At 39.0% G+C, this 21,938-nt stretch overlaps 1 protein-coding gene across 1 annotated transcript in view; it reads right to left on the reverse strand.

Moving 5' to 3' along the window:
- The window catches only part of LOC122814129 (polycystin-1-like), a 1,441,736-nt gene that overhangs the window by 1,109,219 nt on the left and 310,579 nt on the right, over positions 1 to 21,938 (reverse strand). Inside the window, 1 exon segment of the mRNA XM_044086744.1 lies at positions 5,003 to 5,764. Within this exon segment, the coding sequence (XP_043942679.1) occupies positions 5,003 to 5,764 (762 nt within the window).

Consider the following 21,938-nt stretch of genomic DNA (forward strand, 5'->3'; position numbering starts at 1 on the left):
TCCTTCTTGTATAGTTATGGATTCTTTTGGGAGTGAGAGGGGGGTGAAGTTTACACTGAATCTGTCTGCCACGATGTTGGCTATATTGGTCGGTTCAGTGTATTTTATGCCATTCTGCACTAACTCTGAGCAGATCTGAGAATTGCCACTTAGATTCTTGACATAGCTAAAAAATGCCTTGTGGTTATCTTTGGAGTCCATGGCAATTTTTCTTTCGAAGCTAGCCTTGGGTGATTTTATGAGGGAACGTAGTTTCTTGCTGATACTGATCAGAGATGTCTTCCCTTCGTGGGATTTTACTCTTTTCTGTACTAGTTTCCTCCTTCTATTGTATAGCTTATTTATGGCAGGGATCCACCAGACTGGTTTCCTTTTCTTGGAGGAGTGAGTCTTGGTTTTGTTTGGGATGGCATGATCCATGAATTCTTGTAGGTGCCCATAGAGTGCATTAGCAAAGGATTTTGCAGCTTGGACAGTATTATCCTTTAGCATGGGGGCTTTGAAGCTTCCCACCTCGGTCTTAAGTAATGCGAAGTTTGCTTTTGAAAAGTTTTTCACGGTGGTTTCTTTGACTGGGGGTGATGGCGGAATGTGGATATCCAGAGTGATTAGTTTATGGTCAGATCTAACCAGCGAGGTGTTGACCTCTGGTGTGGAACACCGGTCACCCATGTTGGTGATGACCAGGTCCAATATGTTGTCACCTCTGGTGAGGATGTTGACCAGTTGATCCAGGGTGTTTGAGTTTATAAATTCTAGGAAATGTTGAGCAAGGGATTTTGTACTTGAGTAGTTCTCTTAGTTAATGTTTAGGTAATTGAAATCACCCAATATCAGGGTGTTTGGTAGGACCTTTAAGTTTCTCAGTGTTTCCAGGAATGCGGAGTGGGGGTCCTGGGACATGTTGGGTGATCTGTAGAAAGCTATAATTTGAATAGCAGTTTTGCCCATTGCTAGTTGCATGTAGATGATCTCTGAAGCATTGTGCTGTGCCACTAACCTGGAGGTGTGGGTATCCTTGATGAATATGAATACTCCCCCACCTTTTGTATTTCAGTCCGGGTTCTGTGGCCGAAATGTATGGTATGAGTTGTAGTCTGGTAGTGCTGGGGTGCTCTTTGGAGCCTTAAACCAAGTTTCTATTACTGCACATATATCTATTTTCTCCATATTGAGGAGTGCCTCGAGTGCATGCATTTTGAGGTTTAGGCTTCTGGCATTGAGTAGCATTGCCCTCAGTTTTTTGTTACTTGGGCTATTTACAGCTGTGGGTTTGTCTTTTGAGTCTTGCCTAAAGAAGGCACTATGGGGTGGCAAGAGCTTGGCCAGTATTCAAAAGCCTAAGCGTGTCAGGTGCACGCTGTCTCTAGAGAAGCAGTGTGGCTTGTCGAGCATGTCATCCCAGGGTGATAGACACTGGATCCCCTTTGAATGAGACCAGAAGCTAAGCCAATTGTTGAAATTGATAATTTTTTTTCTATACCGTGGTATCATTCTTGGTGAGGGCAGGATGCTACTCAGGGTCAGGGTCATACCGGCCTGCACTACGTGATCAGAGAGCTCCTCCATGTCTCTTTTCATGTAGTCCAGAGAGATACGGCTGAAGCCATTCACACCAACATGGACAATGACAGAGTCATATTTGTACTTGTTCTGGAGTGACCTGAGTGCTTGTGTTATGTGGCAGATCCTGGCACCTGGCAGGCAGCAAACATTAACCTTCTCCTTGTTCAGCCTATTGAGTGGGACGTCAGTGTACCTGACTATAGAGTTACCTATTACTAGTGTGTTGGGTATGTTATTTTGCCTTAAGGGCTGTGATTGTGTGGCACGCTGGTTTTGTGAAGTATGTGTTTCATGGTTTGTGTTGGGGGTGGAGGTTGCTTCGATGTCTGCTATGGAGGTCTCTGTTGCTTCTGCCAATTTTTATTTAGAGCCTCCGAGTATGTTTTCGTGTATTTATGTGTGTTTTTTGCCGGTGCTGGTTTCATAGGTCTATGTGAGACTGGTGGTGTGATGCAAGTAATTCCCTTCTCCTCTTGACTGCCTGGTCCAGTCTTGGGTTGAGAGAGCTTAGCCTCTAGTTTGGCTGTATAATTGCATCTCTAGCATGTATTAGTGTTTGGTGGAAGGAGGAGAGAGTTGTCTGTGTACATGAGGCAATTGTAATATTGCCTCAAAATGCCCAGATTCACCAGTTGGACTGGGTAGTACACCTAAAACTGCCCTTTGGACATGCCTGGATAGGTACAGTGAACTGTTTACTGATTGGCTGGTAAGGTCAAATAGAGAGCCTTGTCCTTCTCTACAGTATGGGGGGGGAGGTCTAGTGCTAAGGTTTATTAGTGCTTGCTATGAGTTTTGAGGAAGTGCCGGTATGAGAAGTGAATGGTTTGAGTGCTTAAGTTGAACGTTTATCTAGTTCCAAGGGAAAAATTGAAGAGTAGATTTTGTGGATTCAGGAATAGTTACACCCTAGCTAACTGGTGCTGCCTGGCACACAAAACCGCGCAAATGCGGGTTTCACAGCAGGGAAATGAAAGAGAGAGAGAAATTAGCCCAAAATGGCCTATAAACTATTAATTTCTGGGCTGAAACCACTCCTCTAGAGACAGATAGGCTGCTCAAAGCTCCCTCTCTTACAGTGAACAGAGAAACTTCCTTCTACCCAAGTAAGGTATGGGCAAACACAGGAACTTGTAACGCAGCCCTGAATTCAGCACTAACCTGAAAACTGGACTATACTAGTTTAAAAAGGCGGGAAAACAAGTATATATATTTTTTCTGTTTTTTTTTTCAGAAAATAAAGCAGATACAATAAAAAAACACTTTAAATGCACAGAAATGGCTATTACACTTGAGTGTGTAGCCTACAACAGTTAAATAGGTAATTTAAACACAAAAACTACTTTGTTAAAGTGCAGGCAGTAAAATAAGTACAATACGTAGCTGAAACAAGCTTTTTAAATCACAGGAACTCTAGAAAATCTGCGTTTTAGGTGGAATTAGCTAAAGGCAGCAAGAAATGCAGAAAAATGATACTTAATCACTCCAAAGTCTCTCTTTTGTCTCTCTGCTGCTGTAGAACTCTGCAGGGCACCAGGCAGGAGCTTGCTGACCTGTATACTAGCACAAAAACCTTGCAAATGCGGGGTTTATAGCAGGGAAATGAAAGAGATAGAAATTAGCCCAAAATGGCCAATAAACTACTAATTTATGGGCTGAAACCACTCCTCCAGGAACAGATAGGCTGCTCACAGCTCCCTCTCTCACAGTGAACAGAGAAACTTCCTTCTATTCAAGTAAGGTATGGGCAAACACAGAAACTTGTAACGCAGCCCTGAATTCAGCACTAACCTGAAAACTGGACTATACTAGTTTAGAAAGGCAGAAAACAAGTATTTTTTTTTTTTTTTTTTTTTTTTCAGAAAATAAAGCAGACACAATAAAAAAAACACTTTAAAAGCACAGAAATGGCTATTACACTTGAGTGTGTAGCCTACAAAAGTTAAACAGGTAATTTAAACACAAAAACGACTTTGTTAAAATGCAGGCAGTAAAATAAGTAAAATTGCAGGCAAAATTAGTACAATTGCTATAAATAGGATGAAAAAACACATTGCTATACACAATACTATTAGCCCGTGGGCCTTAGATCAATCCTAGTAATCCCTGTCTGAATTTATCAATTTTATTATGAGCAATCTATCACATAACAAGCAAACTATGAAAGAGCAACAAGAATGCCTAAGGTAAACTCTACAAGTGCATGCTTTGGTACAAATACTAACCCTAGTAAATGATGTTGATAATGGTAGGCCCCAGTATCATGAAGAGGCGATTATGTAGTGAACTCAAAAGTTAACTTTGTTCTATTCACCTCTCCTACCACCAGTGAATGCTCTTACCTTCAGCTGAAACTTGGCAGTCCTCTTGAAACTGACTGTATGTGTCTTCCCAGTGTGTGAAAACAGTGCCTTGTCATCAATGGTCCATGTATAGGTAACATCACTGCCACGGATTACCTCTGCTGTAAAAGTCTAAAACAATAAACTCCATTATATAGATACACAGATGCCATTACAACCTCAGCTACCTACCATGCATCCCCTTTGGCTACTAATAGTACCACTTGCCATTACTGTGCTATCATCCTCCCTACATAAGTCTGCATATAATTTTTTTTACACGCACTAAACATCTTCATGCATTTCCTTCAGCACCCAACTGATTCACTCATTCTTTCCTTGAGTGAGGAGAGAACCAGCCCATTGGATCCTCTCAGAGACAAGTCGGGTGTCAAGAGTAGACCATCAAATATGTGAGGTTGGTCTCTTCCTCCCTGGATGTAACCCTTCCCCATGCTGTTTGTGAATTCCATAATCATTGCTGACCTTGGATAATGCATGTGTGCATCACACACACATGTCCACTCATTCAAGCTACTGTGTACCATGGTCAGTATCGCCTTCCTTTGTATAAGATTCCACCTTCCTGGTGGAGCTAGCACTGCTGTGGGCCACACCGACTCCCTCCACAGGATGTGAAAGCCAGCTTTGGTCTCTCAGTCTGCTACCCATTGCCCATCTCTTCCAGCTTTTCATGCTGCTAACTCGTCAGAGATCATCTGGAGTGCAGTCATATATTTATCCTTTACCACAGAGATGGGCTTATGTACCACATTCTTTTTATTATCTCTTTCTTTTACCAAATTCTGATCACATTAAAATGTAATAAGACTACCATAAAGGGATTGTTAGGACATTCAAATTAACTAGCTAACAAAATAAAAAAAGGCTTAATGGTCTATCTAAAATGTTCAAACATAAAGCTAATGTTTAAAAAGTTAAAGAGAGACATAATGGAATCAGAAATAGACCACACCTACTGTGAAATACATAGGGCACTACCACAGTACTATATTAGTAAGAGTATCTGTGCACTGGTGGATGATTTTTTTTTTAGTTAGCACATTTAATTCCTGGTATGAATAAACTTATACCTGTGACATATCAACAATTAGTCGGCATGGCCCTGCAGGGACCACATGCAGTCCACTAATGACCTCATAAACCTGGAGATGCGCACTAAGCTCTTCAAAGCTGACTTCATTGGACACCTGAATTGTAAGGACTTCTGACAGTGGTTCTACCATCATCACATGCACAAAAGAAAACCAGGTGTCTTCAGTGTTTCTATTGCACTCTGGCACAGATTGTGGCATATCAAGTGGGCATGATGAGCTGAATACAACACCAGTCTGGCTTATAGGAGAGGACCATGAAGATGTAGCATTTGATCCAGAAGCAATTTTAATGACTATTAGGGATGCTTGGTTTGCAGCAAGGTTTATTTTGCCATTCTCTGGCTGTGGGTAAATTATCTGCAGCTCACTAATTTGTGTTTGTAGGACCACAATGCAGCTTGTCGCAGTAGAACTGACAGGATTTTTCACAGTGACAGTGTACGTGTGTTCACCAGCAGTGTTCTGTTTGTGACTGAGCAGGGGGGTAACTGCAAAGTTATGCATATCATCAGTGTATATAAAGCGAAGGTTGCAAATGACATTGTCCACCCAGGTTGGCTGGAAAGGCTGTGAAATCCCAGCTGCCCACCAGCTTACCCCAAAAAGGCTGGCAAAACTTTGCCTCCAAGGAGAACTTGTGCTTTGCTGGCAGTGAATCAGTGATCCAGGTCTTCCATCATGCTGGACCGCTATAATATCATCAGGATAGACAGAAATATCCATTCCAGACAGAAGTACCTAACAAGAAAGGCAAAACAAAGTCACTGTATTTTTTTTACATTGGACTTTTGTTATAGTTTTATTAATTAACCTAAATTTTTTTCCCTACATTATAGAGATATGAACATGCAGTGTACATTGACTAGTGGCAGCCCTTTCTTACCTTTATTTCATGCTGATTACTCAGGTTTACAATGTTTTCTTTTGAATTTTCTGACACATATTTGCCTCTTAGCTCATGTCAATATACCTGGCACTATCTACTTTGTTACACAGAGAGCAGTTATATTTTGCAGGAGTACATTACAGGGGCAGCTCGTGGCATCGGGCTGCCGGACTGCAGCCCCCTCAAAATAAAAATTAGAAAAGAAAAAAAAACAAAATTATTTTTTAAATTTCGCGCATGCGCAGTAGTCCCGACTACTGTTGGTCTATGCGCATGCTCAAGGCAGTCCCCATAGAGGGACACAAGGAGACGTCTGTGCACTTTTAAAGTGCACAGACTCACTGGGATTATATGTCGCATCCGGACTGCAACAGCAGCAGTCAGAACAGTCTCGTCATCAGGAGGGAGCTTTTACTTGGGATCTCATGGGTCTTTGTGAGTATTGCGTGGGCAGGATATGGTATGGAGAACAGACAGGTAAGTGTATGGTGCGTTTTACTTTATGTGTTAGCTGGATATATTGGTGCTTTTAACTGGATAGATTAGTTTGTGTTAGCTGGATATATTGGTGCTTTTAACTGGATAGATTAGTTTGTGTTAGCTGGATATATTGGTGCTTTTAACTGGATAGATTAGTTTGTGTTAGCTGGATATATTGATGTGTGTGTGTGTGTGTGTGTGTGTGCAAATGCCCCAGGTGCTCATGGTGGTGTGGTAGGGAATACCTCAGGCTTGAACCATGTACCCTGTATGCAGGTGTTAAAGACTTGAGTTCCCTACCCACCACCATTTGTAAAAAAATTGCAGATTTTTGCCTCATATTTGATCTGATCTGTTCCTCATAATATCTGTGGTTTGTAAATGTTGCAATGCTTGATATTTGATGGTGTAGTAGTAGCATTGTTGCCTCACAGCTGCAGGTTCTCAGGTTTGATTCTTGGCTGGGGTTCCTTCTTTGTGGGGTCCGTATCTTCTCCCTGTGTTTGTGTGGGTTTGCTTTTGTGTCCTCCCATGTTACAAAGACATGTCTGCATTATTTCTTCCTGGGCCTCTGCTGAAAATTGTTTTTGTTCCAAGTCAGATTGTCCTGATTAACAAATGTTAAATAAAATTGACAGGCATTTGAATTTCAGACTTCAGGTTTCTGAATGTTTAATTCCTTGCAGATTTGATGGTGCAGTGGTAGTATTGTTGCCTCACAGCTATAGGTTTTCTGGTTTGATTCTTGGTTGGGGTGGCTTCTGTGTGGAGTCTGCATCTCCTCCCTGTGTTTGTGTGGATTTGCTCTGGTGCCCTGCCATTTTACAAAGACGTGTCTGCAGTATTAATCCCTGCGTCTCTGCTGAAAATTGTTTTTGTTCTGTCCACAGTAAAATTGACAGGCATTTGAATTTCAGACTTCAGGTTTCTGAATGTTTAATTCCTTGCATAACTGATGGTGCAGTGGTAGTATTGTTGCCTCACAGCTATAGGTTTTCTGGTTTGATTCTTGGTTGGGGTGGCTTCTGTGTGGAGTCTGCATCTCCTCCCTGTGTTTGTGTGAATTTGCTCTGGTGCCCTGCCATTTTACAAAGACGTGTCTGCAGTATTAATCCCTGCGTCTCTGCTGAAAATTGTTTTTGTTCTGTCCGCAGTAAAATTGACCGGCATTTGAATTTCAAACTTCATGTTCTTCAGAATACATAGTAGCACAACCTTTTTTTCTAGCAATTTTCTAAGTTTATAAGATGAATATTTTAAATTTGTCCCTATTTTTGGGACTGTATTCCCCCATTATTGGCTTCGTCCAGGTTTTTGTGCTAAGGTTGACAGCTATGGCAAGAACTGAATTCACTGAATATGTTTGAGGGCTGTATTCCCTCATTACTGGGTTTGTCTAGGTGTTTTGTACTAAGAGGTTGACAGCTATGGTGAGAACTGAATTCACTAAATTATAGCCATTTAAGTTTCAGTCTTCCTCTCTTTTACAAAGCAGCTGATGTGGCGTAGTGGTATGTTACTCTGACTGTTTTTTGCTCAGGGACCTTGGCAGTAAAATATATGGTGGCAACACAACATTTTATTCTAGCAACTTTCCAAGATTATACAAGCAATGTTTAATGTGTCCCTGGTTTGGGGCGTTTGACACCCCCCCCCCAATACATTTTGGCTTTTTCCAGTTTTCTTCAGCAGCGAAGTTGAGATGCAGTTGAGTATTGAGTAGATTTTACAAGGAGCTGAGAGCTGCAGGGGAATATAAGTTTAGTGCTCTGCCTAGTTAATACTATAGCACAACAGGTTGTGTACTTGCTTTTGATGCAGAAGGCTGTGGGTTCTACTCCCACAAGGGGTGGATGCTGCCGTACTGAGAATGTTCTTCTTGGTGAAGATACTAACTATGAGTTCGTTATCAGTTTGCCATCCATTTCCTCTTGCAATATTATTACTAGCTTATCATTTTTTTAATGTTATATATAGGCAATTTATTCCTGAGGGGCAACAGACACTTTATTCGATGAAACCATGAAATATAAAGGTGATTGCTAGCAGCAACTGCTTCATTAGTTACAGATTTCTTTAATGTGGAATTATTTAGATGACTTACTTCAGAGATTGTGCATATTTACTGATAATGGACTGTAGAATTGTGCATATGTACTGATAAAGGTGCACTGTAGAATTGTGCATATTTACTGATAATGGTGGACTGTAGAATTGTGCATATTTACTAATAATGGTGGACTGTGGAATTGTGCATATTTACTAATAATGGTGGACTGTAGAATTGTGTGTATTTACTAATAATGGTGGACTGTGGAAGTCTGAGTAGACTTTTTTATGATAAATGTTCTCAACTGGGCAGTTTTGCCATTATGGGTGCATATGGTTTGTTTCATTGCTTATTGGAAAAATGATCAAAACAAATTTAAAACACCCTCTAACAAATGTACTGTATTGTACAAGGAATATAATTTTAGTACAATGAGGAAGGTGTATCAAAGAGCACATGTATGTTTCATATGCAAGGGGCCTATGATTTGAAAACAGCCCAAAATTAATCTTTATCTGCCACTGGCAAAATGTATTTTCTTTGAATGTGGGTTTCAATGCTGTTTCAATGAATGTGAGTTTCAAGGGCAGAGAAGTTTTAATGCTAAGTTTTCATTGTGAGACTGCATTGCTTTGTTTAACAGATGACTTAATGTTTGTGCTGTAAAATACAAAATAAAACTTTCAAATGAAGTCCAACTCATCATAGAAGTAAAGCAGTATGCACATTAGTGTTTATGGTAAATGGAGTGAAATAGCCAAGTAATGGTTCATTGGAATGGCTGCAGAGGCTCAATTCAACCATTATTTTGTCAGGGGGGAAGGGCAGCAAACTCAGACAGGCCCAGCTGAACTATACCTCCCAACTGTCCAGATTTTCAAAGAATGAATAGATTTTTGCTTCTTATTTTTGGTTTGTTGTTCATAAAATTTGTAGTTTTAATTCCTAAATGATTTGCCAGAAGTCACTAAATAATAAGTTTCAGACTTCATAACCTTCATAAAAATGCATGTTAAAGTAAGAGCTGTTCTATCAACTGTCTCAATTTATACAAGAGCAATTTTTAGTACTGTTTATATGTGCCCCCAATATATTTGGCCTTATTCAGATTTACTGCATTAACAGGTTGAGAGGTACATGCAAATAAATTGCTTTATAGAATTAGGCATAGCCAACCTCTCAACTGTCCCCAATTTTTGGCTCAAAATGTTGCTCTTCCCCTAATAATCCCTCCGCAAAATAGCAATTTTGGAAGAAAACATGGAGGGTTTACAATTAAGAAATAACTGTAATAATCAAAGTTATAGATTACTTGGAAATGCATGTAGATTCTTTTATTTTGTCAGCTGCTCAAGGTAGCAGTACTAATATTAAAGTGTCCCTTCTTTGACAGGTAGCAGCTGTATTGTGTGTCTATTTTATATTTTTGCATCACATTTTTGGTCCATTTTTCATAAAATTGTGTTTTTTGGCAAATTAGTGACAAATTACTAAAGACTGAAGTTAGAAAATGACAGACATTTGAGTTTCAGATTTTATACCCTTCAGAAAATTCATACTAATGCAAAACCTATTCTATTATCTTTCTAAGTTTATTAGAGCAATATTTAAAAATTGTCCTTATTGTTGGGCCTTTGTCCCACTTCTGTGTATGGCTTTGTCCAGATTTCTTGCTCTTGAGGTTGAGAGGTATGACAAATGTGTCAGGGCCATCACAGTCAGCCAGAGAGATTTCAAATTGTGACATGCTTGTTGCACCCCACTCCCCATGTAGTGACTCTGGATGTGTCCAAGCAAGGCAAGGAGTAGTTGTATCTACCTTGGATGGGGAGGACACACTGCATAAGTACTACAGTGGCTTTTCATCTGTCCTTGATTTTGCAGAATGGTCTGGTTTCTGTCATATTTTGTACTGTTGATTTATGCTTATTACTCAGATTTATGCTTATTACTCAAAGTGCCTGTTGCTCTGTGTTTAAGTAGCAATGCTTTAATGACCATAAGGTAAGCTTGTCTGACATCGTAAGATGCAAGTAAGCTTTAATAAGCATACTGTTAAAGAATTGCCAACATTGAAAGCCTTTCTGTTGTTGCCATGCAGAGAATACTTGACTAGATAATGTATAAGCCTTGGGTATTAAAGGACAGGATTCCATTATTTTAAAAAGCTCATTACACTTGTTGGAGACTTCCAGTCATCTCTACAGACTTTACCCGTAAACTAAACAGAATGCCAACCATGTGTGGTCCATAACCTGTACAGTAATCCTTTAAGCAATGTATCTTGAGCTTGTTTCTTGTTTGCTTTTCATTTTTACTTTTATCATGTTTTCCCCATGAAACAAGTTGTCAGGCAGCAGGTCTTTTTTGGATAAGAAACATTTTTACAAGTGGGAGCATCACATAGATTTCTACTTTCAGCATGTTACTTGGTACTTTAATAAAGCTGAATATATTATAATTAGAACTGCAGTGCAAGGAGAAGTGGTTTGAGTTGAGTGCTTCTGGTTTTTTTATACTTGATTTTGACTGGCATTCCAGTAATGTATTTAAAAGTAATTTATTTTTCATGCCTCACAACCTTTTGTTTCCATCTAGATATTAAGTAAGCTGTCATGCAGCCAATGCATTGAAATATTTTTATTCTTCTACACTTATTTTTGTCTTGATTGGACTTTCATAATGATAGTTTGCCACCCAGGGCAGCGTATTTAATTAAAGTTAGTTTTTTGTGGTTTTGTGCATAGCTCCTCCCCTTTATGGTTGACCACACCCCTTCCCTTTGACCCCATCCATTCAGCGTCTCCTGCAGCCCCCGTGTGATTTGAAGTCACCAGCCGCCACTGGTACATTATGAGCAGTGACAAGGTAGGGAATACAAACAGGAAGATGCAGAAAACAAGGTGGGCATTGTGTAGGATCACAGAAATGTTTGCCTTTGACAACAGAGGTAAGATATGGATATATGTGGATCTGTGAAAGTGCTTCTCTACAGAAAGTTCTGTGGAATCATGGACATAGGGGACAAGCGACAAAATGTTGAATGATGCTTAAATGACAGAACTACAGGATAACTGTGTCATCACACCATCAAAAAAGTGCTATACATTTTTAAAAGATTAGGGCGACAAAATCATCAAATTATCTGAGCCATGGCTTGCGGAAAGTGTACAGACATTAAACACTGTTATGTCAGATTTTGGAGTATTAATACTTCACCAAAATCACCTGTAGAACAGTAGTATTAAACATGTATACACAGTGTCAAAGAGTGTTATGGCTGGAAGTGACAACCTTTTTCGCAGAAATCTGGCACTGACAATTTTTGCTGGAATTCCTTTCTCTCATCAGTTGTATCTAGTAAATGTCTTTGGTCTTGAAATCCCGCTCCAGAATTTCCTGTGTGGAAGCCCCACTCATCCAATTTGTAATTGTGAATTACTGTTTTTGTGATTCAATACTCATTATTTACATAATATTTTTTTTTCCATTTTCTGTGTTCTCTTTCCCAAATTTTTACTGACCTCTATCGCTATTAGGCCATTCTTGTTTTTCTTTTTTTATACTGGGATAACCCCACTATGGCATTAGACATCTATGTTTGCTCCTTGTTTTGACATCATAATATTCTCTTCTCCAGCCATGTGAGCTTGCCAGTGTTGTCTTGCATGTTGAGGCATGCTCAGTACCTCATGTGATTTGGGAGAATACTGTTATCAGAGCTATGGTGCTTTATTGTAGCTGGAAGTTATATAAGCAGGTACAGCATTGCAGCATCTTTGAAAACTGTACAGTAGTAGCATTAAAACAGTTTACCAGTAAGTTTCATACGTAACGTCAGATTTTTTTATTTTATATCAAACATCTTATAGTCGTTGGGTTTATTACCAGCAGAATCAATTATTGCACAAAATGTCATTGTTATGATGTTTTAAATAAAGTCAGTGCATGGCTCTAAGTTTTATTTTTAATAGAAGTTTACCAGTTAAATTATCATATCATAATGTTTGTGATAGAATAAACGTGTCTCTTCTTAGATATTAGTAAAAGTTGTTGATCACAAGGATTTTTTAAGATCATACACACATGAGATCTCCTCAGAACTTGTTTTATACCTGAAACTATAAGGCATCTCATAAAAGTTCCAGATATTGAAATGTTATAATTATAGTATTCGAAAAACATTGCCTGGAAAATGACAGGCATGCACACACATCATGCCTGCACTTTGTTCCATCATAGTCCTTGAAAAGGCACATGACAAGGTACCTTTTTGTTCTGTCTTATAAAATGTTAAATGTATCCCTGCTGGGCATGTGCAGACCACTGATGCTGACATAAATGATGAGACGCTTTCTCTACTCTCCAGACCTGATCATGATATCCATATATTGACCTCATAAATGACTAAGTACCCCCTAAAAATAATTTAATGAGAATAAATTCAAACAGATGCTCTTGCTTGTGAATCAGAAATGTACAGCTTCAACAGATCAGTGTTATTCAGCAATCCACAGAACGACTCAAGGGCTGTTGGTCTGAATAATGTCAAGTTAACTGGCTCCTGCCATGCCCCTCAACTTTACATCCTCCCAGAGTCCATCTGTTTTGAAACTGTACCTACCCACTTGGTAAAAATATGACAAGTGGCTTGCTGCAATTAAAACACCAAGAACATCACATTAGTGGTTCCGCTGTGATCACAGATAACGTATTGACATTACTTTCTTAATGCCGGTACTATACAGTACTGAACTACTGCACCTTCAGTGTTTGCTGCACCCCCTATCACCTTGTCACTGGGATTGCTGCAGTCTTCACCTAGCCTAATGCACCCCCTTACTCTGCTCCCACTGATCTGCCTTTGGTATATCATGATGATGCATACTTTTAAAGATGGTGATTTTATAAAACTACACTTGGACAGTGAAGGTCAAAAATGCCTTGGTTGTTCCCAACCTCTCACAACACGATAACTAGACACTCTGATGAATTTTTAGATGATCAACAACATTAGAAAATAGTAAAAGGGAGATGTGTGTCAAGGGGAAGCTTACACTTCTGGTCACTGTGGTCCATAATATTTATGGGGGTCGACTCAGAAACATTTGTGTTATTATATCACATTTTGGAGCACAGAGCCAGGCACTCAGTCGGTGAGGTACCAAACAATAGACTATGCTTTGCCAGTAGCTTTATAGCCATGCTAAACCCAAAGCTGATTAAACCATATGTACTAGATAAAGTAATCGTTACAGAAAACTATATATTTGACTGAGGATATGATGCCCGATTTAAGTCATCCGTAACTTTTTTGAAACAGTTTTAAATATGATAATCATAGTTTATTTTCAAAATAATTTAGACACCTGGCAATCTTTTTGATACAGTGTAATGAGCCCTACTGTGGTATTAAAAGTGCAATATTTTTTCAGTGCCCGAAATATGTGTCAGGATTGCTTTGCAGAGTTTTCAACAAAAGTCACACCTGTTCCAACATGAGCTCCTTGGGCAAGATATTTATCTGCAGTGAAATACTGCCTGAATGTGCACTTAGGTTCAGTAAAGTGCTGTACACAGCAGAAAAAAGGCCAGTGGGTACTGCTATTTGTCTAAATTGTGCAGATTATGTGGCATATTACAACAAAGCTCCCTTTGTGTGCAGTATTCAATGAGAAATAGCACTGGTTAAACTGAGGTCATTCTTTTGTAGAGAATGTGTTTCTGTCTAAAAGCTTTATATAGTTTTGTGTGTGTAAATTGAGCTTACTATTAATATTTTCTCATGTGGACGGCCGCGTTGGTGCAGCAGTTAGAGTTGTCACCTCATAGCAAGTGGCTCTCCGGTTCGATTTTTGGCTGGGGTATCTTCTGTGCAGAGTCTGCATGTCCTCCCTGTGGTTGTGTAGGTTTCCTCTGGGTGTTCCAGTTTCCTCCCACATCCCCAAAGACATGCTGCAAGTGGACTGGACACACTAAAATTGGCCCTACGTGTGAGTACGTGCATGTGTGTGCCTTCTGTGGAAGGTTGGGTGCCGGGCTGGCAACTCGACACTGTAAAAACTCCACTGCCAATCATGAGCAGACAAGGTGATTTGCTGCGGCGACCCCTAACCGGGAAAAGCCAAGAGAGAGAGATTAATATTGTCTCATGTAATGGGAACTAATACTGTAGAAGACAAGGGTTGAGAAGGGATGTACTCTGTCTCCTATTTTGCTGTCATAGGTCGGCATCTATGGATGAAAAGCACATTTATAATCTTGTCACTAAGGCACTATAATGATATCAGTTAATATCATTGCTACATGCGCAATAAGTTGATTATGTAAAATGAGTCAGAAGTAAAACTTGGAAAAGTTTACTAACAATTGAGTGCAAAGTGACAATTTAACTGAGAGAGTGGCAGTGCAAGAACTATATTATTTAGAAAATCTGTCAGGAGCAATTTGCTACTGTTCTTTACTTGACTTTCCATGCAGCTAAGATTGAATACTGTTATTTTTTCCCCAGGTGCATAAAAATCAGTCATATTTAAAAATGGAAGAAATAGGTAGCATGCTGTAAGAGGCTATCCCCTTCATGTTATCATATGTATACGTATATATATATATATATATATATATATATATATATATATATATATATGTATAAAATGCAGATAATAGCAAACATTTACCAAGTATTTATACTAACACACTGAAACTGTTTCTCCTTGAGATTGCTCCACCTCTGTAAGTAGAATACTCTGAAGTACTGTATTAATGCTGAGATTGTTACATCTCAGTGTAAGGGGAATACTCTGATGTACTATACTAACACTGTGATTGTTGTACTTCAGTGTAAGGGAAATGCATGCGTGTGCCTACTGTGGAAGGTTGGGCACCAGGCTGGCAACTCAACACTGTAAAACTCCACTGCCAATCATGAGCGGACAGGTGATCTGCTGTGGCGACCCCTAACCAGGAAAAGCCGGAAGAAGAAGATACTGCCAAACTTGGCTCTTTTTGTAAAATATTCTAATATATGGCAAAGATGTCTCCCACAAGATAAAATTCCACTGACAATATTGTAAAGAATATGGTAATGAAAATAACTGCTGGTATTGTCTGGCTCTTAACAGAAAATAACAAATGTTATTAAATGAGTGCAGAATGATGTGATCAAAGAATGGAAATTTCCATGAACAAGTCTTTTTCTCTGAAATTAATGCTTTTTTTAATTTTTTGAGCAAGACTCCCTAAATTCCATGCAGTGCATGGAATTTCCACACCCCTGTTATTTAATGGTGTCATGTCCAAGTCACTATTACAGAAAGCAAAGGCAAGTGCTTAATTTTGCTAAAAACATAAATATTTGTGTTTCATCTTTCCTCTGCAGCTTTAAAAAAGAACATAATTTTAAAACACAGTATTAAAATTGGGCTCCTTTTAAAATTTCAGGGATCATAGTTGTGGTCCTCTGCATACTGACACAGTAACTGTGATTATGGTCATGTGTAGTGACAACGATTGTGATATGTCACAGTATTCTTATTACTTTGAGGTATAGCAGTCTCAGTGAAAGTATAGTAACTCAAGAATATTCCTTACACCAAGATACAGCAATCACCATATTCTTCTCTCTTACATCGAGGAACAGAAAACTCAATGTTCATATAATACCTCAGAGTATTTCTCTTACACTGAAGTACAGCAATCTCGGTGTTAGTATAGCATCTCAGATGGGGATAGGAAAAGTTATATAGACACACCAATTAAAACATTTGCAAAATATTTCATTTAAAGAAATACAGAGTATATAAAGATCTTAAGAGACTTGCCCAGCTTTATAGATCAATGCAGGAAATAAGATGCCAAAAAGAAGAGCTGTAATGAGGATGGGGTGAATACAGCAGCTACTCTGGGTGTGAGCTGTTAGGAGGCACAACTGGCAGGTACTAATCATGTAGGATTACAGTACTGACATTGCTTTATGAAGCTGTGTCTGTGTGTGTGTGTGTGTGTGTGTGTGTGTGTGTGTGTGTGTGTGTGTGTGTGTGTGTGTGTGTGTGTGTGTTGATTTAACCTTAGTTGTCTTATTTGTGATCTTGAAATGTAAGGACTTGTAATGCAGTCCCAAAATGGTGGTTAAATATTGAAAGTATGGAGAAGAGTGATTATTAAACATCACTTTTCTCATTTGTTAGAGGTGATGTGAGCCTCCCTGCAATCTTATTGTGGGGCAAGCCCAGCACAACCCCAAAACTTATATATAGCAATTTTGAGATCACCATGACGCTGAGAAAAAGGAAATGGCAATTTAGGACTTGGCATATGTAGCTTCAGTTTCTAGAGCTTATTAAGTTCAGTTTCTATTTTTAACATTACAAGTCTCAGCAATTCATACACTTAATGCTTGGAAGACTATTGCTTTTTTCCTTCTTTTTTTTTTCTTCACAACTATGATTGGGGGGTTGCCTGTTTGAATACTGGGGAAGTACACAGGCACCAGATGACTTAGCTATGGTTCTGCCAAAAACATTAAACTATAGCATACAATGTATAACGTCCAAATAGTTACTGGATAGGAACAGGGTTTGAGATTGTAACTGGGGACCTACAGGTACCAAAGTAATATGATGCCACAGAATCAACAGTGAGATTCTGGGATTCTTATACCAAGAGTTTTTTTTTTCAACTGAGGAATTGTTACAGCTGTATGCTCATAACACCCTAACCAGTGGTGGCTGGTGACTTCAAATTAAAGGGGGGCTGCAGGAGATAGCTGAATGGGTGGGGCCAATGGGAAGGGGTGTGGTAAAATAGAAAGGGGAGGGGCTATGCTTAAAACCACAACTGGAACTTTAATTAAATACGCTGCCCTGGGTGCCAAACCGTCATTACGAGTCCAATCAAGACAAAATGAAGTGTAGAAGAAAAAATATTTCAATGCATTGGCTACATGACAACTTACTTAATATCTAGATGGAAACACAAAGGTTGTGAGGCATGAAAAAATAAATTACTTTTTAAATACATTACTGGAATGCCAGTCAAAATCAAGTATAAAAAAATAGGCATCCCTCAACTCAAGCCACTTCTCCTTGCACTGCAGTTCTAATTATAATTTATATTCAGCTCTATAAAATTATCAAGTAACATGCTGAAAGTAGCAATCTCTGTGATATCCCCACTTGTAAAATGTTTTTTATCCAAAAAAGACCTGCTATCTACTTGTTTCATAGGGAAGACATGATCAAAGTAAAAAATGAATAGCAAACAAGAAACAAGCTCAAGATAAATTGCTTAAAGGATTACTGCACAAGTTATGGACCACACATGATAGACTGGCATTCTGTTTAGTTTATAGGTAAAGCCTGCAAAGATGACTGCAAGTCTCCAACAAATGTAATGAGCTTCTGGAAAATACTGTAATCCTGTCCTTTATTACAAATACTGTCAGATGCATTTCAATACCTAAGGCTTATACGTTATCTAGTTATGTAAATATTATCTGCATGGCAACAACGAAAAGGCTTTCGATGTTGGTAATTCTTTAACAGTATGCTTATTAAAGTTTACTTACATCATACAATCTCTGACAAACTTACTTGATGGTCATTAAAGCATTGCTACTTAAACACATAGCAGCAGGACACTGCGACAGCATGCATTTTCTGAATAATAAGAAGCTTAAATCAACAGTATAAAGATATGACAGAAAACCAGAACATTCTGTAAAATCAAGAACAGATGAAAAGCCACAGTCATACTTGTGGTCTACCTTGGATGGGGAATACGCTGCACACTTAACTGCATAACTGCTCTTTGCCTTGCTTGGATACATCCAGAGCCACTACAATGGGGAGTGGGGTGCAACAAGTATGTCACAATTTCAAATGTCTCTGGCTGATGGTGATGGCTCTGATACTCATATCTCTCAACCTCAGGGCAAGAAATCTGGATAAAGCCATACATAGAAGTGAGACACAGGCCCAAATATAAGGACAATTTTTAAATATTGCTCTTATAAACTTAGAAAGATAATAGAATAATAGTAGGTCTTGCATTAGTATTAATTTTCTGAAGGGTATGAAATCTGAAACTCAAATGTCTGCCATTATTTTCTAACTTCAGTCTTTAATGATTTGCCACTAATTTGCCAGAAAACCACAATTTTATGAAAAACAGACCAAAAATGTGCTGCAAAAATATAAAATTGCCACACAATACAGCTGGAATCCTGTCAAAGAAGGGACACCTTTTTAATATTACTATTGTTAACTTGAGCAGCTGACAAAATGAAAGCATCTACATGCATTTCTGAAATAAAAGCAAACTATAACTCTGATCATTACAGTTATTTATAATTGTAAACCCTCTATGTTTTCTTCCAAAATTGCCATTTTGCGGAGGGATTATTAGGGGGAGAGCAACATTTTGAGCCAAAATTGGGGATGGTTGAGAGGTTTGGATATTCCTAATACTATAAAGTGATTTATTTGCACATACCTCTCAACTTCTTAATGAAGGAAATCTGGACAAGGCCAAATATATTGGGAGAACATACAAACAGTACTAAAAATTGCTCTTGTATAAACTTAAGACAGTTGATAGAATAACAGGTCTTGCTTTAGCATGCATTTTTTCTGAAGGTTATGACGTCTGAAACTCAATGTCTGTCATTATTTAGTGACTTCATTCCTAAATGATTTGACAGAAAACCGCAAATTTTATGAGGAACAAACCAAAAATAAGAAGCAAAAATCTATTCATTCTGCAAAAACCTGGACAGCTGAGAGGTATAGTTCAGCCGGGGCTGTCTGAGTTTGCTGCCCTTCCCTCCTCACAAACTCATGGTCGAATGGAGCCTGTCCCCTGCAGCCATTCCAATGTCCCATTCCTTGGTTATTTCACCCCATTTACCATAAACACTGCAATGTGCATACTGCTTTACTTCTGTGATGATTTGGATTTCATTTGAAAGTTTTATTTTGCATTTTATAGCACAAACCCTAATAGATATCTGCTAAACAAAGCAATGCAGTCTCACAATGAAAATAGACCTAGCATTAAAACTTCTCTGATCTTGAAACTCACATTCATTGAAACAGCATTGAAACCCACATTCAAAGAAAATACATTTTGCCAGTGGCAGATAAAGATTACCTATGGGCTGTTTTCAAATCATAGGCCCCTTGAACACGAAACATACAAATGCTCTTTGATACACCTTCCTGACCTTGTACAATACAGTACAGTTGTTAGACGGCATTTTAAATTTATTGTTTTGAACATTTTTCCAGCAAACAATGAAACAAAATGCATGCACCAGTAATGACAAAACTGCCCACTTCAGAACATTTGCATCATAAAAGTATACTCAAACTTTTACAGTCCACCAGTATCAATAAATATGCACAATTTCTGAAGAAGTAAAAACCATCTAAATAATTCCACATTAAATAAATCTGTAACTAATGAAGTGGTTGCTGCTAGCAAACATCTTTCTATGTCATTGTTTCATCTACAAATAAAGTGCCTGTTGCCCTTGAGGAATAAATTGCCTATGTTACATTAAAAAAATGATAAGCTAGTAATATCGCAATAGGAAATGGATGGCAAACTGATAACAGGTTCATAGTTACTAGGTATCTTTGCCAAAAAGGACTGCAGCATCCACCCCCTTTACAAGACAGTACAGTATCAACAATGCATCTAACTACAGTGGGAGCAGAACCCACACCCTTCTACAACAAAAGTATGTATACTACCTGTTGTGCTATTAACAATGCAAGCAGACTCAGCATAAACAGCACTAAACTTTTGTTCCCCTGCAGCTCTCAGCTCCTTGTAAAGTCTACTCGACACTCAGCTGTATCTCCGAACTCTATAGCACAAGAAATTTGGAAAAAGCCAAAATTTATTGGGGGGGGGGGGCAAAAGCCCCAAAACCAGGGACACATTTTAAACATTGCTTGTATAATGTTGGAAAGTTGCTAGAACAAAATGCTGTGTTACCACCATACATTTCACTACCAAGTCTTGAACCCAGGGGATCCTGTGCAAAACAGTCAGAGCAACATACCACTATGCCAAATCAGCTGCTTTGCGAAAGAGAGGAAGACTGAAACTTAAATGGCTACCATTTAGTGAATTCAGTTCTCACCATAGCTCTCAACCTCATAGCAAAAAACACATGGACAAAGCAAAGCCAGTAATGGGGGAATACAGCCCCCAAACATATTCAGTGAATTTGTTTCTCACCATAGCTCTCAACCTTAGCACGAAAAACCTGTACAAAGCCAATAATGGGGGAATACAGTCCCAAAAATAGGGACAAATTTCAAATATCCATGTTATAAACTTAGAAAATTGCTGGAATAAAAGGTTTTGTGTTACCATGTACTTTCTGAAAAATATAAAGTCTGAAATTCAAATGCCTGTTATTTTTATTTAACCTTTGTTAACCAGGAATGTCTGACTTAGAACAAAAGCCAATTTTCAGCAGAGCAGGGACAAACACATCTTTGCAAGATGGGAGGACATGCAGACTCCACACAGAAGGCACCACAGCCAAGAATCAAACTAGAGAACCTGTAGCTGTTAGGCAACAATGCTACCAATGCACCACTGCACTACTGATGTTGTAAGTTAAAACAAACATACAGAAACCACAGATTTTATGAGGCACAGAAAAAATATGAGGCAAAAATCTGCAAACTTTTTATAAATGGTGGTGTGTAGGGAATTTAGGCCCTTGCCACTTGCACCCAAGGTACAGGGTTCAAGCTTGAGTATTCTCTACCCACCACCATGTGTTCTCTAGCCACCAGTATATAGAAACTGGGGCATTACACACACACACATACACACGCACACACACACACACACACACACACACACACACACACACACACACACACACACACACACACACACACACACACACACACACACCTCTTCACCATAGCCTGCAGTCCTTACCTGAATAATCTGCAGCAACCCTGGATTATTCACACACCTTAATCCGGTTGCAGTAGCAGAATCAAAGGCTGGTTTCCTTCTCCGTAGCCTGCAAACTAATGGCGTCACACACCTTAATCTGATTGCAGCTGGTTTCATTAGCCTGCCCATGCATCTAATGGCTGGTTGGCTCTGAGAATAGGCTGGGGTTTCCTGGCTCCATGAAAGTAGGCTGCAGGCTCCAGCCTGCGGACAATGCAGTCCAGTGTCCTTCCATTCTGTGCAGCTGTTACTGCACAAACTTCTGGGGCTGCAGGGCAGAAATGCCTTTCTCCCCTATCTGGACTGCCTAACACAGCAGTCTGTAGTTCTGTGAGTACCAGGAACTCCAAGCACGCATGCGTGGAGTTCTGGGACTCTCAATTTTTTTTTAAATTTTGTATTTCATTTTTTATTTATTTTTTCTTCTACAGGTGAGGGGCCTGCAGTCCTATAGCACGAGCTGCTCCTGGAAAGGACCATGTTCTGCTCAGACAAATGAAAAAAAATAA

Source organism: Protopterus annectens, chromosome 10.part0, assembly GCF_019279795.1.
Source record: "Protopterus annectens isolate FY-2018-M chromosome 10.part0, PAN1.0, whole genome shotgun sequence".
Classification (NCBI taxonomy): Eukaryota; Metazoa; Chordata; order Ceratodontiformes; family Protopteridae; genus Protopterus; species Protopterus annectens.